Genomic DNA, 14,385 nt, shown 5'->3' on the forward strand with positions numbered 1-14,385 from the left:
TGCGCTCGGGCTCCTTGGCGGGGAACGGCGCCCTCTCCACGCTGCGCCGTCACTGGGCTGGACAGCTCTCCGAGCTGGGGGGACACTCGTGGTGAAGGGAGCCTGGAGGGGGCACTGCCCCCCGACCAGAGCAGGCTGATGTCCCTGGGTAGGGTCAGCCCCAGGAATTCTAGCGCCAGAGCAGCTGAGGAAGCCTAGTGGGAGAGGGAGCTTGAGCCTGTCCCCAGAGCCGTGTGAGAAGGCAGCCTGGGACCGCCCTGGAAGGGCCGGCCAGAGTCCATGGTGATGGGCAGTGACACCACAGCCCCTCCCCTGTCACGTCCGCCCAGTGCCCAAGCTGCTGGACTGGCAATGCCCACGCCTCATCCACTTGCCCAGAGAAGAGCGGCTGGTGGGTTCCCTCGCCCTTTGGCAGGGGGCCAGCCCACCCTCCTCACCCGGGCAGATGGACAGAGGCTCAGGCCTTGAGCTTGGCTTTCAGGCTCCAGGTTTCAGTCGGCCTCCTCTGGGGCCCTTGGCTTTCTCTCCTCCCCTCAATTGCCCCTCAGCACTGAGCCTTCTGCCGTTCTCCCTGGAAGCCCTCCCCGTCTGGTCTGTCCCTGGGGAACCAGAGCTGCTCCCATGCTGAATTGTCTCCGTCCTTAGCTGAGGGGTTGCGTCTGGTCCCCACTGCCGGCAGGGCCCTAGCATGAGGGGGCCTCGGCGAAGGAGCTTTTTGCTAGAGCAGGGCCGAGCTGGCACTACCATGCCCGGCCCATGCCCCCCCCCCCACCCGTGGCTCCTGAGGACCCTCTGCCTCCAGGGTCACTGACCCAACTCCTCGGGACCGGGCCGGGTCCCTGGAGAAAAGCCGTCCCCAGGCAAAGCTGAAAGCCTGTCCCCTCTTGCAGGCCCCGACATCTACTCCACCATCAACTTGCACCTGCACAACGGGAAGATCCCCCGCTTCCGCCAGGTCCGAGGGCCGAAGGGGCTCTACACCAGCGACACAGTCATGCAGAGTGAGTATGGCAGAGCCCCTGGCCTGGGCTCCCGGCCGAATCCCGGCAGTGCCGAAACCATGGGATGCAAACGTGCCTCCAGCAGCCAGGGGAGCCGACAGCCACCCTGGGAAAGGTGGGGGGCGGTCCCTTCAGGCGCAAGGGGTGGGGCCTCAAGCGGAAGGGCGGGGCTTCAGGCAGAAGAAGTGAGGTCTTGAGTGGAAGGGGTGGGGTCTCAAGCAGAAGGGTGGGGCTTCGGGCAGAAGAACCGGGGCCTCTGGCGGAAAGGGCGGGTCTCTGGCGAAAGGGGCGGTGCCTCTGGTGGAAGGGCGGGGCCTTGAGTGGAAGGGGCGGGGTCTCAAGCAGAAGGGCGGGGCTTCGGGCAGAAGAACCGGGGCCTCTGGCGGAAAAGGCAGGTCTCTGGCGAAAGGGGCGGGGCCTTGAGTGGAAGGGGTGGGGCCTCCCAGAGTGCACTGCGCCCCCTCCCCTCCAGCCCTTAGAGCCTCCCGGCCCCCTGCTCTGGTCCTCCCTGCCGCTCCCGGGTTGCACAGGGCGGCTTGGAGACTTGTCCTTGCGCTAGGGGTGGAACTGGGCCAGACGCGAGCGCAGAGGAAATCAAAGCAGGGCCCGGCCTGCCCTTTGCAGCACCGATCAATAACCAACTTCCTCCTGTTCTCTGGAGCGAGAAGCCCCTTCCCCTTCCCCGGGCCTTGGGCCCCTGCTATCACTAGGGGACAGGGAAACAGCAGCTCCCAAGACCTCTGCCTCAGCTAACTGGCCTTGCCCTGGAGCTAGCCCTGTGGGGAGGGGACCAATGGCCAATCAAGGGCCTCGAGCAGTGGCTGCAGAGGGGCGGTGCCCCCAGCGTGAGGCTGGGAGGTGGGGCGAGGCAGCAGGAAGGAGCTGGTGCTCCCAGCTGGAAGGAAACGCCGCTGTGGAACAGGCCCGCCAGCTGCAGTCACTGTCTGTGGGTGGCAAACGGAGCAGAGAGCGTCCGTTTCCCAGCTGGCCACACATGGGAACCTGGAGGAGCCCAAAGGTTGCTCCGCCTCCTACCCTTCCAGCCCGGGCCGGGTACCGAATCCAAACCTGGAACACATCTGCCTCCCCACTCCCCACTTCTCCACCCCGGCTGGTGGACTGGCAAAGGGAAGAACCCTTCAGCCCTGACTCCTCTGAGCAAGACCCGGAGCAAACCCAGTTTGGGGGCAACTGGATTTTCTCCCCCTCACCGCTGCGGGCCAAAACGTGGAGCAAGTCAAGTGCCAACTTGGAGCCAGGAGCAGGCCACAAAGCAGGCGCTCCCGGCGCATCACGGCGTCAGGCTGTTCCACGCCCCGGGGACGTGAAGTAATGAGCCTCCAAGCGCCATCCCGACCCGGTAGTCCCTGCAGCTGACGTCATGGAGCCAGCCACTTTAATAGGGCTCTCGCATCATTCCCTGCCTGACAGGCTTCCCCTGCTACACACAAACAACCGCAACACCCGCTCTCCCGCTAGGCCTCCCTTCCCTGCCGCAGCAGCTCCCCAACGCACATGCTCCTCTCCAGGGAAGGGGTTCCCCAATCAGCTGAGGCTCTAGACTGACCGGGCGCCTGGGCATGTCAAGGAAGCTGCACAAGGCAAGATCCAGAGCCTACAACCAGGGTGTTGGAGCTGGGAGGGGGAGAGTCACCCATGAAAGTGTGTTGGGGTGGTCTGCCTCTGTGACTGATCACTAGAGGACCCGGCTGGTTTCGGCTCCCTGGCGATGGCTGTCCCACACGTCCTTGGGTTAGGGCTTGTCAGGCCTTTTCTCACAGCTCTTCCTCCTGCCTTCCAGACCCGCAGTTTGTGAAAGCCACTGTCATCAAGCAGGATGAGAGCTACAATGAAAAGATCTACTATTTCTTTCGCGAAGATAACCCAGACAAGAGTCTCGAGGCTCCAGCGAATGTCTCCCGCGTGGCCCAGCTGTGCAAGGTACAGAGCGGGCAGGGTGGGACAGGCAGGGGGCGGTAGAGAGCGGTGGTGCTGGAAGGGAACAAGCTGAGAGGAAGGAGGGTCCGGTGGTCCAGGGTGCAGACCTACGACTAGGACGTGGCTCTGCCACAGACTTCCTGGGTGACCTTTGGCAAATCCCTTAGTTGCTTTGTTCCCCCTCTGCACAATGGGGATAACAGCTGTGCCCTACCCGTGGGATGCACTGCATTAAAGAGGGGGAGTGCTCAGATGCTGTGGAGAGGTGGGCCATGCAAGTACATGGATAGATAATGGGGAGCCGTTTAAGGGGTTGGGAACGTGCCAGAGGCCCCTTCCTTCATTCCCCTTCTCTGGGATGGGCTCTGAGGTGCTTCTGTGTCTTCCAGGGAGATAAAGGGGGCCAGGGCTCCCTCTCGGCTTCCAAGTGGACCACCTTCCTGAAGGCCATGCTGGTCTGCATCGACCCAGCCACCAAGGGCAACTTTGACTGGCTGCAGGACGTCTTCATTGTCCCGTCAGAGAAGAGCTGGAAGGAAACCAGAGCGTACGGGCTCTTCTCCAACTCCTGGTGAGGATCGTGGCCCACGTGGGCCACCGCCCCAGCGCTGGGGACGGGCGTGAAAAGGACGGGCCAGCTCATCCCACGAGGCATAACAGGGCAGTCGACAAAGGCTTTTGATGTCAACCGCCAGACTACTGCGCTGAGCCGACACACAGCTGATCGGCACAGTGCGGCGGCCATTTTGATGTAAATGAAGCGGCGATTATTTAAATTGCCGCTTCATTTTCCTATGTCTACTGAGCTCATCTACATAGCTCTGTCGACGGAGCCATGTAGTGTAGACATACCCAAAGACAGACAATCTTAGGGGGCCTCAGCGTCGCCACTAAGCACAGCCCTGGCGACCGGGCTGTTAATGCAGGGGGAGTTTTGCCCGAGTCACCGTTTCAGGTTTAGGATGGCGGCTGCCACTTCGAAGTCAGGCTGGTGTCCTGGCTCATACGTCCCCACCCTGCTACCTGTTCCTACATTATCACGTGGCTTGGACCTGCGGCCTCCTCCCGCCGGTCCCGTTAGCCGAGCCGTGGGTGGGGGACAGTTAGAAATGGCCCTAGCGGCGGTTAAGTGACACCCCCCGTCCTCACACAGCAGCTAAGAGTCTGAGCAGCGGCCGAGTGGCGCCTGGACCCTGACCCGTTGTTTGTTCCGTCCCGGGCAGGGGGTTCTCTGCCGTTTGTATCTACTCCTTCGGCGACATTGACGCCGTGTTCCGGACATCGAAACTCAAAGGCTACACGGCGAACATGCCCCACATCCGTCCAGGACAGGTGAGTGGCTGCTGGCCGTCTGACCCTCCGAGCACCAAGCGGCCGGCTGTCTGCCCCGAACTCTTCCACGAACCCGCACAGCGGCCGTGGGCCCGGGCCTGGGTCTCCCCCTGGAAAACGGGGGCTAGTGGTTACTGCTGTCCCCAGGAAGTCAGGTGCTGTACCAGCCATGCCCTCCTGTCATGGTGAGTGACAGGAGGAGGGGCAGAGAGGTGTGAGCAGGAGGCGGGACCTTGTGGGAGAATTGGCGGGTTGACAGCTTGGGGGGAGGGGCTAGGACATCTGTCTCCCCCCCCCCCCCCAACCACTGTTAGGGCACTTCTGCCAAGATAGTCCCTACCCCAGTGTGCTTACCCTGTGAGCTCTTGTGTAGGTAGGTGGCACATTTTGGTCCTGAATGTATGTAAGAGGGCTCTTAGCTCCTCAGATGGGCTGGGCCAGAGACAAGGGAACTTTTGGGGGGCTGATCCTGTGATGTCAGTGCTGTTAGGCGGTGGGCACCGCAGGGGCACAGGGCACGGGACTGGGGAGAGAGGGAGAAGAGTTTCTACGGCCCAGAACTTCAGGGGTGTAAATTCCTCCGACTCCCATCTCCTTTTGAGGATCTGGGCCAATGGCTTTACCCGTTTTCTGAAGACAAGGCCTTACCGGGCTTTAGCGAGCCAGCGGTGCTACCGATGCGGGGCTGGAGGGGGAGGGGGCCGTCAACGGCAAAGCAGCCACCTCCTGCCCAGCTGTAGCAGTCTCTGGTTCCTTGTGTATTGGGGCTGGATACACGCCAGGGCTGGGGAAGCGCACAACCACTGTGCGGTAAGAGAGGGGCAATCACAGGGCAGCAGTGGCAGCTTTCTGCCACACTGAGCTGGGGACATGCTCCCCAGGGGCTCGTCTGCTGCTCCAGCGGAGCACTGGTGCCCGGGCACACCCGTGGGCCAGCGTCCTCGCCCCTGAGCTCCTCTGGGGAATTAGCCGGGGCGAGAGCCCGCCCATGTCTTTCTGCCTCCAGCCCAGCACATCCCATGGAGCTGGGTGGGCCTGATGGCTGGATTTTTTTCTCTTGGCTCAGTGTCTTCCGCAAAATCACACCCCTGCCGAGACCTTCAAAATAGCTGACAGCTACCCGGAGGTGGAGGGAAGGGTGCGGCCCGTCGCCCCGCACCATAGCCCCCTCTTCCACAACAAGAATCGCTACCAGAAAATCGGGGTGCACCGCATCGAGGCGCGCGACGGAAACACCTACAACGTCCTCTATTTGGTGACAGGTACCGACCGTGTGTTTTGCCGCTTTGTACCCGCGCGGGCCATTTACCGGGCAGAGCGGCCCCTTGCAGAGCATTGAAACAGATCCCTGGCCACCGAGGGGCTCTGCATTTGTCCCTGTGCTGCACCCTATGGCCGCTGGGAAAGTCCCAGTGACTGCGGAGGTAGAACATATAGCCCTTTGCTCCCACAGCATTGGAAGAGAATCTCCACGAGCTGTTAGCAGTATAGGGCATATGGCACACAGCGGAACCGTTTCAGTTCCATCCTAGCTGGAAGTAGTCTGGGTGTCCACACATATACACCCCTCCCTCTTGTCAGGTCATGGCAGCACAGTGCTACAGACAGCCCTAGGCACTGGGGGCACCTTGTTTTCTAGTCCGTCCTGACTCAGAGCAGTGCCCTGGGTTGTACTTGTTGAAATGGGCCCCTTGGCTCCTTCCCTCACTGGGGACCTAGACTCATTTTATGGCAGCTAAGGGTCTGGCCCCTGCAGCAGGGACCCCTCCGTGCTTAGTGCTGGGTGGTGTGTGACGTTTCAGAGCTGTGCAGGGCATTTCAGACCCATTGCTCTGGCGCTTGGGGGGTAGCTGGGACATAGCTTGGTCATGGTGGAGATTTGTGAAATGGCAGCTCAGACCTGTGTGGGGGCTGAGCCCCAGAACCGCTGGGCCTGGCTGTCCAGAGCTCCGGCGCTGCTGGGCCTGGCTGTCCAGAGCTCCGGCGCCGCTGGGCCTGGCTGTCCTGAGCTCCGGCGCCGCTGGGCCTGGCTGTCCTGAGCTCCGGCGCCGCTGGGCCTGGCTGTCCAGAGCTCCGGCGCCGCTGGGCCTGGCTGTCCTGAGCTCCGGTGCCGCTGGGCCTGGCTGTCCTGAGCTCCGGCGCCGCTGGGCCTGGCTGTCCAGAGCTCCGGCGCCGCTGGGCCTGGCTGTCCAGAGCTCCGGCGCCGCTGGGCCTGGCTGTCCTGAGCTCCGGCGCCGCTGGGCCTGGCTGTCCTGAGCTCCGGCGCCGCTGGGCCTGGCTGTCCAGAGCTCCGGCGCCGCTGGGCCTGGCTGTCCTGAGCTCCGGTGCCGCTGGGCCTGGCTGTCCTGAGCTCCGGCGCCGCTGGGCCTGGCTGTCCAGAGCTCCGGCGCCGCTGGGCCTGGCTGTCCAGAGCTCCAGCGCCGCTGGGCCTGGCTGTCCAGAGCTCCGGCGCCGCTGGGCCTGGCTGTCCAGAGCTCCGGCGCCGCTGGGCCTGGCTGTCCAGAGCTCCGGCGCCGCTGGGCCTGGCTGTCCAGAGCTCCGGCGCCGCTGGGCCTGGCTGTCCTGAGCTCCGGCGCCGCTGGGCCTGGCTGTCCTGAGCTCCGGCGCTGCTGGGCCTGGCTGTCCAGAGTTCCGGCGCCGCTGGGCCTGGCTGTCCAGAGCTCCGGCGCCGCTGGGCCTGGCTGTCCTGAGCTCCGGCGCCGCTGGGCCTGGCTGTCCAGAGTTCCGGCGCCGCTGGGCCTGGCTGTCCTGAGCTCCGGCGCTGCTGGGCCTGGCTGTCCAGAGCTCCGGCGCCGCTGGGCCTGGCTGTCCTGAGCTCCGGCGCCACTGGGCCTGGCTGTCCAGAGTTCCGGCGCCGCTGGGCCTGGCTGTCCAGAGCTCTGGCGCCGCTGGGCTTGCCATGTCAGTTCTGGATGTTTAAAAGAGAGTTGCAGGGAAGGGGGCGGCTGGCTTAGGTGACATAAGAACTTTTGCCCCATGCAAAGCCCCAGACCCAAACACCCTCCCACCCCGGCCCCTGTGATCACTGGCGCTGGGCAGAACCAAACTCAGCACATGCCCCGAGCCTTTTCCAGGGGCTGGAAGCAGAGGCACCAAAACCCTTCCGTGGAGGCTTGCGCACCGGTGCCGAAGGGCCTGGCGACCCCCCCAGGGCCCAGCGATCGGCCACAGAGACCAACGTCTGGGTGCGGAGCTGAGTGCAGGATCCGGAGGGTCCGAGCGAGCTCACTTCCAAGGCCCTTAGCCGAGGGGTCTCCCCACCGGGGGCTGCGCAGCAGCTCCGAATGCTCCTCGGGGGTGCACATGGGCGTGCGTTCTTCTCCATTTCCTCCCCCGCCCAGTTTGCTAGTCACTAGTCTAGCCACTTCCAGAAACACCTGACGGGCCCCGTCCCCTTGCGGTGGGTGGCGAGTTCCCTGCTCCCCACCCTGCCCCCACATGCCGGCCTGCTCCCCACGGAGCCACTTCTGGGCTCCTGCCCTCTAGCTGCTGCCATTACTGCTGCCCTTAGCAGAGGATGACTCCTAGGAGGCAGAGCCTGGCTTAGGGGGCAGTTCCCGGGACAAGCGGGGGTCGAGGGAAGGACGAAGGGGGAAGACGGGGTACCCCTGTCTCCCCATCACACCGCTGCCCACAGCAGAGCCTCCTTCCACAAGCCTGCCTGGGAATTTTCCGAGGAACCTTTCATTTGTCCAAAAAAGGGCGCTGCTTCCAAACGGAAACTGTGCACCCGACGGGCTCCGCCGTGATGAGTCACCTGCCTTGACGCATCTCGGGAGCAAGAACTGAACCCACAGTGGTTTCAGTTTGACGCTTGGGCTGCCGGCGGCTCATTCCCAGAGCCGGGCTGTAGAAGTTCACGCCGAGCGAAAGCGAAAAAAGGCTTCAAGCAAAGGCTGCCCCCTTTGCTGGCCCCGCCACGAAACTTTTCGTTTGACACAGACTGATCCGGGGGGGGGGGGGGGGGGGGGGCTTGGTTAGCAAACGCTTTTGAGATTCCAGCGTTCGGTCCCCTCGCGGAGATGGGCCCCCCACACGGCTCAGTTAACTCGGGGCCCCTTTCCCCTCCAGATTCCTCCTCGTAGCAAGGGATCGAGGAAAGTCTCCGGACACACACAACGGAGCTCTCCAAGCAGGGCCGGCCTGAGCCCTTTTAGCACCTTGGGCTTGGGCGTGTGGTGCCATCCCAGGGTGCATGCGCAGGCCCGCCTGTGGAGTGCGGGCCCACCCCCCCAGGGTGCATGGGCTGGCCCCCGGGGCGCACGGTGCATGCGCTGCCCAGTCCGGCCTGGGCAGCGCTGCCGGCGCAAGCACAGGGCCGTGCAGGGCCCCGCAGCCGTGGGGGGAAGGGCTCTGTTGTCTGGCGCTGCGGGGCCAGCACGCCCCGTACAGCTGCCATCAGGCACCCCCCATCGGTTGGCGCCCTGGGCAGCTGCCCGGCTCACCCATGCCTCCGTCCGGCCCTGTCTCCAAGCCTGGAACAGACGCCATTGCTACGAATCCTCGTATCCCCAGATTTCCTGCAGGATTTCTCTAGACCCCGCCAGCCAACGCTCTCCCCTTCTCCCTCATTTCCTCATGTTGGCCTGCCATTTGAGCGGCTTGGGAACTCTCCAAGGATTGGTTTTGTTGTTGTGGGCTGGTGTTTTGTTTCACCACGTGTGCCCTGATCCCCGCCCTGGTGGCAGACATGGCTGGCTCCTTGCTCACCGCAGACCAGTCCTTTTGATCTAGCCAAACCCAGCGCCCTGTGTCTGACCCCCGAGTCCTCCCAGCTCCCCGCTAGAGCAGCTTGCTGCAAACTGTCGTACGCGTAGATCAGCGCCCGGCGGGGTAGGAAGCATAGCCCCTCGCTCCCTGTGAAATCGGGGCCTTAGTCTCTCTGGGCCTTGGCTCCCCGCCTGTCCACCAGCCAGAGGGGTGCCAGGAGGAGAGACTGCGAGGTGTTCAAATACCGTGGTATCAGGGACCGCACAAGGGCCTCAATTAGGTAGATATCTCTGTATCCTCCTGCATTCAGGATTAAGCCACCTCCAGCATCGCGGCCTCTCTTGGACCCTCTCCCCAGCCACTCTTGCCAGTCTCGCGATGCCCGGGGGTTTCTTTAAAGCCCCAGATCCTGGAGTCACGGGATTATTTTTTTAGAAAGCAAAGCTGAAATAAGAACATAAGAACGGCCAGACTGGGTCAGACCAATGGTCCATCCAGCCTAGGGTCCTGTCTGCCCACAGTGGCCAATGCCGGGTGCTACAGAGGGAATGAACAGAACAGGGAATCCTCACCTGATCCCTCTCCTGTCACCCATTTCCAGACAAACAGAGGCGAGGGACACCATTCCTACCCATCCTGGCTAACAGCCATTGATGGACCTAACCTCCATGAATCTATCTAGCTCTTTTTTTGAACCCTGTTAAAGTCCTGGTCTTCACAACATCCTCTGGCGAGGAGTTCCACAGGTTGATTGTACGCCGCGTGAATTTGCATGGAAAGTTTCTCGCCCTCCTGGTGGTGGAGAAGAGCCAGAAAGTGGGACCCCCAGTCATTTGTCTGTTTTAAATCTTGTGATTTGGGGGTTCCCCTGGCCCTTAACTTTTTAAATGTGGGGCTGGCTGTGCTGCCCTGGTGCTCTCCTCCCCACTCCCGACCCCTGCTTTGCTGCGGGCCTGCAGATCCAGGACTGGCCGATCAATAGCTTCGGAGGTGGCGCTCCCTTCCCAGCACCCCTCCCCCGTGGCCTGGCGAGCCCAGGGATCCTCCCTCAGGCAACATGCCCTTCTAGGCGGGCGGATTGCTGGCAGCGTCGGGGTGTTCTGGGATTGCCCAGTGCAGCATTGTCAGTTTCGGGAGGGGGGGGGGAGTCACTGCACTTTCCAGGGCTGTGCAGGGGCAGGATAGGAGGCTGCAGCACCTCGGCTCACCTGCAGTGCAGGCCGAGCAGGGTCTGCAGCCAATCAGAAAGGACCGGAAGGTGCGCGCTGTATCCCTCCCTTCCCCCAGCCTCCTCTGATTCACGGGGAGGAGGAAGAGAGACCAGACGTGTGGTCTAGGCAAATCACCGGAGGTGGGGAAAGATCAGGGGGTGGGGGTTGGGTTGCCTTTCCCTCGCGGCGTTAAAGGGACAGTCGTCCCGTAGCAGCTGGGCCTCGGCGCCCCGGCCGTGAGAGGAGGCCGTGGGAACCGGCGCCCGGATGGAGCTGAGCACGCTCAGTGACAGGACCAGCCTTTGCGGGCTGCGCTCTCTGCGGTGCTCTCGGCCCTGCCAAGCCCGGCACCTGTTTTATCCTCAGCCAGGGCCCTGGAAGCAGCCCTTTGCCAGGAGCCCATGGGCTGCTGCTTCCTGGGAGTGATCATGCCAAGCTTCACACACAGGGCATTGTCTTCCCATGCGGCCTCGATGCTGAGCAAGATGCAGGCCCTGGGATTAGACCAGGGGTGAGCAATCATTTTTGCAGGGGCGCCACTTCACAAACTTTGGTTCAGCTCCGGCCTCCCGGAAAGGGCGTGGCCTCAGGCAGAAGGGGCGTGGCCTCAGGCAGAAGGGGCGTGGCCTCACACAGAAGGGGCGGTTCCCTCTAGGCGCCACACCCCCTGGGAGGAGGAAGGGAGTTCGCGCCTCTCCTGCCCCAGGCCAGTCGAGACCTAGGGGCAGAGAAAAGCAGGATCAAAGCTCTCTCTAGGCGCCACGCGTCCCTGGCAGAGGGAGGCAGCCGCCAAACGCTTTGAACGGCGAATGACTTCGCGCGCTCCCCTGCCCCTCGGTCTCGATTGGCCTGGAGGCGGGGGAGTGGCAAGGGCGGGCCATAGGCCGGATCAAATGCTTGGCGGGCTGGATCTTGCCCATCCCTGTTTGAGACCAAAGGCCGCTGATTTTTTTATCCTGCTTTTCTCTCCCCTGGCAGCTCAGTGTGGGGCCTGGATGGGGCTCTCTCCCTGGCTCTGGGCGGAAAGGGGGCCCAGGAGTCAGCGTGTGGGGCCTGGATGGGGCTCTCTCCCTGGCTCTGGGCGGAAAGGAGGCCCAGGGGTCAGCGTGTGGGGGCTGGATGGGGCTCTCTCCCTGGCTCTGGGCGGAAAGGGGGTCCAGGGGTCAGAGTGTGGGGGCTGGATGGGGCTCTCTCCCTGGCTCTGGGCGGAAAGGGGGCCCAGGGGTCAGCGTGTGGGGGATGGATGGGGCTCTCTCCCTGGCTCTGGGCGGAAAGGGGGCCCAGGAGTCAGTGTGTGGGGGATGGATGGGGCTCTCTCCCTGGCTCTGGGCAGAAAGGAGGCCCAGGGGTCAGCGTGTGGGGGCTGGATGGGGCTCTCTCCCTGGCTCTGGGCGGAAAGGAGGCCCAGGGGTCAGCATGTGGGGGCTGGATGGGGTTCTCTCCCTGGCTCTGGGCGGAAAGGAGGCCCAGGGGTCAGCATATGGGGGCTGGATGGGGCTCTCTCCCTGGCTCTGGGCGGAAAGGAGGCCCAGGGGTCAGCGTGTGGGGCCCAGCCTCTTACTCTGCCACGACTGGCTGGTTCGTGGGCTGACCTGGGCTCTCCTGTCTCTTGCAGACAAAGGGCATATCCACAAAATGGTGGAGACGCCCCACGGCGTCTTGAACATCCTGGAGATCCAGCCCTTCGAAAAGCCGGCTCCCATCCTGGCCATGACCCTGGATCACGAAGAGGTGAGCGTCTTCCTCTGTCCCTCTGCACAGCCTCATGCTGGCCCTGGCAGCAGCAAGGTGGCTGGAGGGCTGCCACCCCCCACCCGCAGTGATGGGGGACGCCATGAGCAGCAGAACCGGGCCCGCAGCTTTAGGAACCGCCTGCTTTTCCTGTTGGCTCCAGGTGTCTGGGACTAGGGGCCGCCTCCAGCTTCCCGGAGGGTTGAAGGACATTTCTTTAACCGGGGATTCTCAACCTTTTGTTGCTGGGACCCCTTGAAAATAATTCAGGCTCTGACTTGCCCCCCTCCCCAAAGAGACAACTTCCCTGTGAGCTGAGCACTTGGGCAGCCACTCAGGAGAGGATCGGGTGCTGCCCAGCTGATTAGCAAAGCCCCCACAGCTGGCAGCGTGTGTGTCTATGGGTGGTCAGGAGCGGCCCGAGGGCGGCTGCGGCAGCTGGCGCCCCAGGCGGAAGGCGCGATCGGCGCCCCCGCCTGCACAGCCGTCCCATCATCACGGGGCACTGCCTAGTCTGCCTAGGCTCACGGGCCGCCCCTGTGGGTGGTGCACTTGGTGCATATCACACAATTTATTCTGCACGTGTAACATTTCGAGGGAACCCTGCGACACCCCCTCATCTCGTGCCCCCATTCCTTCCACACTGCGGCTGGCAGGGCGCTGCCTTCAGAGCTGGGTGCCTGGCCAACAGCCGCTGCTCTCTGGCCGCCCAGCTCTGAAGGCAGCACAGACGCAAGAGTGGCAACACCGTGACTCTCCTGCTATAGATTTGTGGCCCCCTTTGGGGTTGAGACCCCTGTGTGTGGCCCCCTGTTTGAGAGAGGCTCCCCTAAGTCCCACCTAGAGTCCTGATGCCACCTGCTCATTGTGGGTGAATCGCTCGCCCCGTGAAGGATCAGGTATAAAAGAAGGGGGAGCCCCCCAGACGGGAAGGCACCGGGTGTGACGGCTCTGCCTTGTTTGCCCCCCGCAGGCGAAGCTGTACGTCAGCTCGGCGAGCGAGGTGGTCCAGCTGCCCATGGACATGTGCGAGGTCTATCGCAACAGCTGTGAGAGCTGCGTCCTGGCGAAGGATCCCTACTGCGGCTGGGCCGACGGGGACTGTGTCTCGGTGAAAGCTAACCTGTACGTGTCCCTGTTGCGTGACTGCCTGTGCCGGGGGTCAGTGGGGTGACAGTGAAGCATCCCGGCCCTACCACCGCCTTACTTGGCCCAGCACAGGCACAGAGGCTGTGCAGGCTGCGAACGGGCAGCCCTTCTTGTGGCCCGGGGTAGCTCGCTCGGGTCCCACAGCGGGGGAGGGCAGGCGTGGAAAGCCCCCTTCCGCCACTGGAGCTTCTCTGCTCCAGGGTTAAGTGTCTGCTTGAGCTGCGATCACGCCCTCCTAGCTGTGCTCTGGGAACCCCTGCGCCCATAGGCCCCCATCCGGCTAACCCGGCACCCAGTTGGAGACGTCACTCCCTGCTCGAAATGCACCTGCTTCTGGGGAGGAACGCAGCAGTGCCCAGGGATGCGGGGGGGGGGGGGGAGGGAGGGATGGATCCCACCTCTGGGTCAGTGTGTGAGACCCTTAGTCCCATGGGTACAATATAACCGCCTCAAAGTTTAGGGAGCCACGCCACTTGGCCACAGTTTGTGCTCTGGTCCATTGATGGCAGAGGGCTCCTGGTGCATGGGGGATGGGGGGACACTTACCTGCCCAGGTGTTACTGGTTCTGGTTTCTCCCCTTCCATGGAGAAGTATCCTGGCCTGAGCAATTGAGATCTACAGATGCCAACGGCGCCTCACTGCTGCCTTTCCCTAGGCTGGCGCCTGCTCTCCAACGTGGCTCTAACCCGCTTTCCCTGGCCTCACAGACCAGAAGGGGGCTCGGCTGCCGGGTGGTGCCTGCAGCCGAGGCAGTCTGGCCTAGCAGCCACAGCGCTGCACTGGGACTTTGGAAGCCAGCCTGCTAAGCCTGGCTCCGTAGAGTGGCCCGGGGCAAGTCGCCTCCCCTCCTTGTCTCTGTTTCCCCATCTGCAACACGGGGACGATTCTGACCTCCTTTGAGAAGGCGCTTGGAGAGCTGCCGGCGAAACGCCCTCTATAAGCGCCAGGGACTGGTGTTACGTTTGTAACGCAGGCCGGTGCCGCGAGGGGCCAACAGAACATTTCCCTGCCCAAGTATTCCCAGGCATGGTCCAATGTTGCTCAGACACCTGATAGCCCGGGAAGGGACCAGGCCATCTCTGATCCCGGGGGGATAAATCGCCAAAGGCCTGGGAAGAAATCCAGTCTAAACAAGGCAGTGACTTGTTTCTCTGGTCATGATTGTTCTCATTTCCTGTCTGCTCAGGACGATGATACAGAACGTGACCCTGGATGTGTCACCGGAAATATGTGGCCCTGTGGGCTCCCGACAGACAGAAGGTATTTACAAGGATCAGCATCGTTCTGTGGCTTGGAGAGCCACTTGGGAAAA

At 62.9% G+C, this 14,385-nt stretch overlaps 1 protein-coding gene across 1 annotated transcript in view; it reads left to right on the plus strand.

Annotated features, from left to right (window-relative positions):
- Window positions 1-14,385, plus strand: part of SEMA7A (semaphorin 7A (JohnMiltonHagen blood group)) — a 42,887-nt gene that overhangs the window by 24,470 nt on the left and 4,032 nt on the right. The window contains exons 6-13 of the mRNA XM_075897449.1: window positions 891-1,001; window positions 2,803-2,942; window positions 3,329-3,510; window positions 4,163-4,271; window positions 5,338-5,533; window positions 11,808-11,923; window positions 12,897-13,048; window positions 14,260-14,333. Of these exons, the coding sequence (XP_075753564.1) occupies window positions 891-1,001; window positions 2,803-2,942; window positions 3,329-3,510; window positions 4,163-4,271; window positions 5,338-5,533; window positions 11,808-11,923; window positions 12,897-13,048; window positions 14,260-14,333 (1,080 nt within the window). The remainder of the gene's footprint in view (window positions 1-890; window positions 1,002-2,802; window positions 2,943-3,328; window positions 3,511-4,162; window positions 4,272-5,337; window positions 5,534-11,807; window positions 11,924-12,896; window positions 13,049-14,259; window positions 14,334-14,385) is intronic.

The sequence above is a fragment of the Pelodiscus sinensis genome, chromosome 14 (assembly GCF_049634645.1).
Source record: "Pelodiscus sinensis isolate JC-2024 chromosome 14, ASM4963464v1, whole genome shotgun sequence".
NCBI classification, from domain to species: Eukaryota; Metazoa; Chordata; order Testudines; family Trionychidae; genus Pelodiscus; species Pelodiscus sinensis.